Below are 4,128 nucleotides of genomic sequence, written 5' to 3' on the forward strand. Positions count from 1 at the left end.
CCTTGTTTAGGTAAAGAGTATTGTCACTTGGATGTTAGTCTATAGAGAATATTAATAGTAGTGAAGACTAAACCAATCACAAAAAAAAAATAATGTATTGGTGGAACTCCAAATGTTGGATTATGATGTCATGTATATGGAGACATTCTACAATGTAACCAGTCATGGATATAAATTTCTTAATGAATAAATCATAATAGTTTTCCTTCAGGAAAAAAAAAAAAATACTAAAGTTACATTTGAGAAATGCAATGAAATGAGAAATTTTCAAAACTTGCTTCCGTTGTGGGCCCCAATGAGAGGAATAGCTGTCTTTCCCTTGAATTCTGTTGTGGGCCCAAAGTGTGTCATGTATCTCTTTAAGTGGTGCCTTTTTCCATTCTAGTTCAACCTAATGAATCAGGTAACTACATCTTCTACTGTCTCTTCAACGCAATGTATATATTAATACGGCTGTGTAGACATGCGGTTGTGCTCAAAATGGTTATAAGCATGTCTGGCCCTCAAGAATAACAGCGCACCACAAGCTAGCCCCAGAACCGACATGCATCCCCACCCACACAAACCTTAAGAAATAGCACTGCCTCCCAATGCATACTGCTGATTCAGAGCTTGTGTTGGCATCATAAACAACTGCTGCAACACAGCCATAAACGAGTGACCCAATTGGGATTTTGGAGATGAGAACGTTGTGATTCACAACTACACTATTTGATCCAAACAGCTCCGATGTAATTGATACGGCAGCAGCAAAGATGAAGCCGGAGCTTAAGGCTGTGCCAACATGCAGTGCTAGCCCGCTGCCTGATGCTGCTAGCAACCGGAAAGCAGTTTGAGTTGGCAAAAGTGCAATTGTCAGCCATCCAGTCCTTGCAAAACAAAACTTCCTGCACATAAATATAGGTAAATGTTATCATTTTAAGTTATATATCTAACTCATTATGACATGCTGCTCCATCTTAAAGTTTTGATATTAAGAGATGTATCAAATTAAAGTTGGATCAATGGAAGCTTGTGCATTACTTATATCCCCCCATGTTTGCTCTGTTCCAACGAAGTTTTGCCCTCCCTATCTTTCTGTTATGCTCTACTGAAGTTGCTCTTGATTCTTTTAAACAAGCTAGGACAACAGATTCGTGAGACAGATCATTGGGAAATAAGAGTAATGACTGGCTAAGTAGAAGTGGTCAAAACGAATGTAGTCTGGTGCAGCTGAAAGCAATCGGCCAAAGAACGAAAATGAGGAATAGGGTGTAAGGCTGATCCTTGTCCCACAGACTGCGCTATCTGTCCTAGATTGTTACCATAAACCAGCCCTATTGTACCTCCGCAGAAGTAAGCAAGACAATACAACCAGAAATCCGACCTGCGTACAACGGTAGGAGCTGGATGCTCTTCCCCGAGCATTGCCAACTGATCCTTGGCTATCGTTCTCTGGCAACATCCACACCCTTCAATCTCTCCAGCAAATTCCTGGCCATTGATCCCATTCACTACTCCATTTTCGCTTGAGTGATGGAATGATCCTTGCCCAACAGAGCCAATACTACCAGCATGACGGGAAGGAAGCTCTTTATGAATCTCAAGATTGTCTGCATCAACATGAATGAAGCCAGACCAAGCTTGAAGACGGAAAGAATGAAAGGAGCGATGAAACCAATCTTTAGCACAGACAACACCAGGGATGCATAAAGGGACCACTAGAAGGGCAATGGTTCCACTGAAAAGGAGACGAGCTGTTGTTGTATCTGAATTGGAAGGACCAAAGAGAAAACAATGCTGGTGATGACTGCTTATAAGTTTGAAAACAGGTACGAAAGGGAGTCACGGTGAACTTCATCTGGTGAAAGGGGGTCTAGAGAAGGTTGGCTGAGAATTGGGATCAATGATACTATAGAAGTGAGTAGGGGAATGAGGGCATTTATAAGAAGATATGTAGAATCAGAAGATGGGTCAATTGCAGTGGCAGCAAGAGCGTAGAAGGCTGCACTTACGCCTTTGAAGCTTACTGTGAGTGAGATTGCAAGGGGTTGATTCGATTGAAAGTTTTGATTGCAAAGAACAAAGCATACAGTGTTGATCCAACAAATGCTACAGCCAGCCAACAAACACAGAAGAAAGACCTGCCACAGTAGATTAAGACACCATTAATATCAGAGGCCAAGAATGAACATATATTTTTTATAGAAGTTCGTGGTAATAGCTAGAGTACTGCAGAATCAAATTAGAGGTAGCAAAAATCATGATTATTACAAGAAATTAACAATTGAAACTTTATTACAATCTTCTGTTTCACAATTATTAGATTCATGAATATTGGCTTTCTTTCTGCATAGTTTCAGATATTTATGCTGTTCCATGAAACTCCATCCTTCCATATAAATGGCTCAGGGTCCCTTTTTAGCTATGATCTTATGAGTGAAACAGAAGATTGTAATCGAGTTTTCATTGGCTAAAATCGTGTACTAACCATGATTTTTGCTACCTCTAATTTGATTCTGCAGTACTCTAGCTGTTACCACTAACTTTTACAAAAAAATATATGTTCATTCTTGGCCTCTGAATTAATGGTGTCTTAATCTACTGTGGCAGGCCTTTCTTCTGTGTTTGTTAGCTGGCTGTAGCATTTGTTGGTTCAACGCTGTATGCTTTGTTCTTTGCAATCAAAACTATCCATCCAATCAACCCCTTGCAATCTCACTCACAGTAAGCTTCAATGGCGTAAGTGCAGCCTTCACGCTCTTGCTGCCACTGCAATTGACCCATCTTCTGATTCTACATATCTATTTCTAAATGCCCTCATTCCCCTACTCACTTCTATAGTATCATTGATCCCAATTCTCAGCCAACCTTCTCTAGACCCTTTCCCCAGATGAAGTTCACCATGACTCCCTTTTGTTCCGGTTTTTGAACAGTAATATAATAATGTCTGAAGTTGCTTATCTTTATGCGTTGGTGGATCTGAAGAGATATTGCTTCTGACAGTAATCTGCCATGCTTCTGCTTTTGTCTGTCATGTTGAATAATTGATAAAGCAATAATTTTATAGAATCACATAATAATCTAAGGGTCATAATCTGCAAGTTCCAGATCAAATGGGATATACTAGTCAATGGCTGGTTATACAAGTCATTGGGACCCACAACAAAGGCAAGTTTTGTGGCTTTCTCATCTCATCTTATTTACCAAACATACGTTAAGTCTTAGCCACCAACATCTTAGCCACCAATAGCATTTGCATTTTCTGTTATGAAACATTAATGTAATGTCAATATATAAATGAAAGTCCTCTCTTTATTCATCTGTTATCTTTCTGAAACAATATAACTTTCTTGTTTGTAATTTCATTTTTATAATTTTTATTTTTATTATGTAAGCTTTATTTTAAATATCTTGATTGAGTTTTTGTGTCTAAAGATATTCTTGATGAACATACCGGAGGCGAAGGACAACCAGTAGCTTGGCTTGCATCGCATGTGGGTGCTCTTACACGAACTTATGCACCTTTGGCAACAAGTTCATGGAAGAGAGTCCCCCAAGATGTTAAGGACCTTATCAAGAAGCGTTGTTTGGTAATGTTTAATAAATGAAATTTAATTGGACTTATAATTTTATTTTACTTTAAAGTTAGAATATTATAAATGATAATATTTTTGTCCAAACTTTTTTCTGTAAGGATGATTTCGAATTAAATTTTGGTCGGAGAGAGGAGCGTAAAACTGTGGAAGAGCTTATGAGTAATGCATTCCGCAAGTATAAGGCGAGGTGTCATGAGCATTATAATAAGTTTGAGAATAGTGAAGAAGCACGCCAACATCCTTTTTAAGATGTGCAACCTTCTGATTGGGAAAAACTTTGTGACATGTTTGAGGATCCATCATATAAGGTATAATTAATTTAATTATTTTAGTCCTATTTTTAATTTCGCTTTCTAATATTTTCAATTCTTATGTAGGAGCGAAGTTCTATAAACAAAACAAATAGATCAAAATTGAAGATTACTCATCATGCAGGCTCAAGATCTTTCCACCGCTTCTCTAAAAAATTGGTATTGCTATTCTTTTATTTGTATATAGTTAACTGAATATATCAATCATAATGACTTTATATCTTAACAAATCTTTATTA

General features: G+C 37.8%; 1 protein-coding gene across 1 annotated transcript; it reads right to left on the reverse strand.

Annotated features, from left to right (window-relative positions):
* Positions 1-1,037: 1,037 nt before the first annotated feature.
* On the reverse strand, positions 1,038-1,824 carry LOC122282299 (protein NUCLEAR FUSION DEFECTIVE 4-like; the record flags this gene model as incomplete). The annotated part of the gene is made up of 1 exon (XM_043094256.1): positions 1,038-1,824. A coding segment is annotated over one exon (651 nt), but the record flags the coding sequence as incomplete, so codon positions are not given.
* Positions 1,825-4,128: the final 2,304 nt, after the last annotated feature.

The sequence above is a fragment of the Carya illinoinensis genome, chromosome 11 (genome assembly GCF_018687715.1).
Source record: "Carya illinoinensis cultivar Pawnee chromosome 11, C.illinoinensisPawnee_v1, whole genome shotgun sequence".
Classification (NCBI taxonomy): domain Eukaryota; kingdom Viridiplantae; phylum Streptophyta; class Magnoliopsida; order Fagales; family Juglandaceae; genus Carya; species Carya illinoinensis.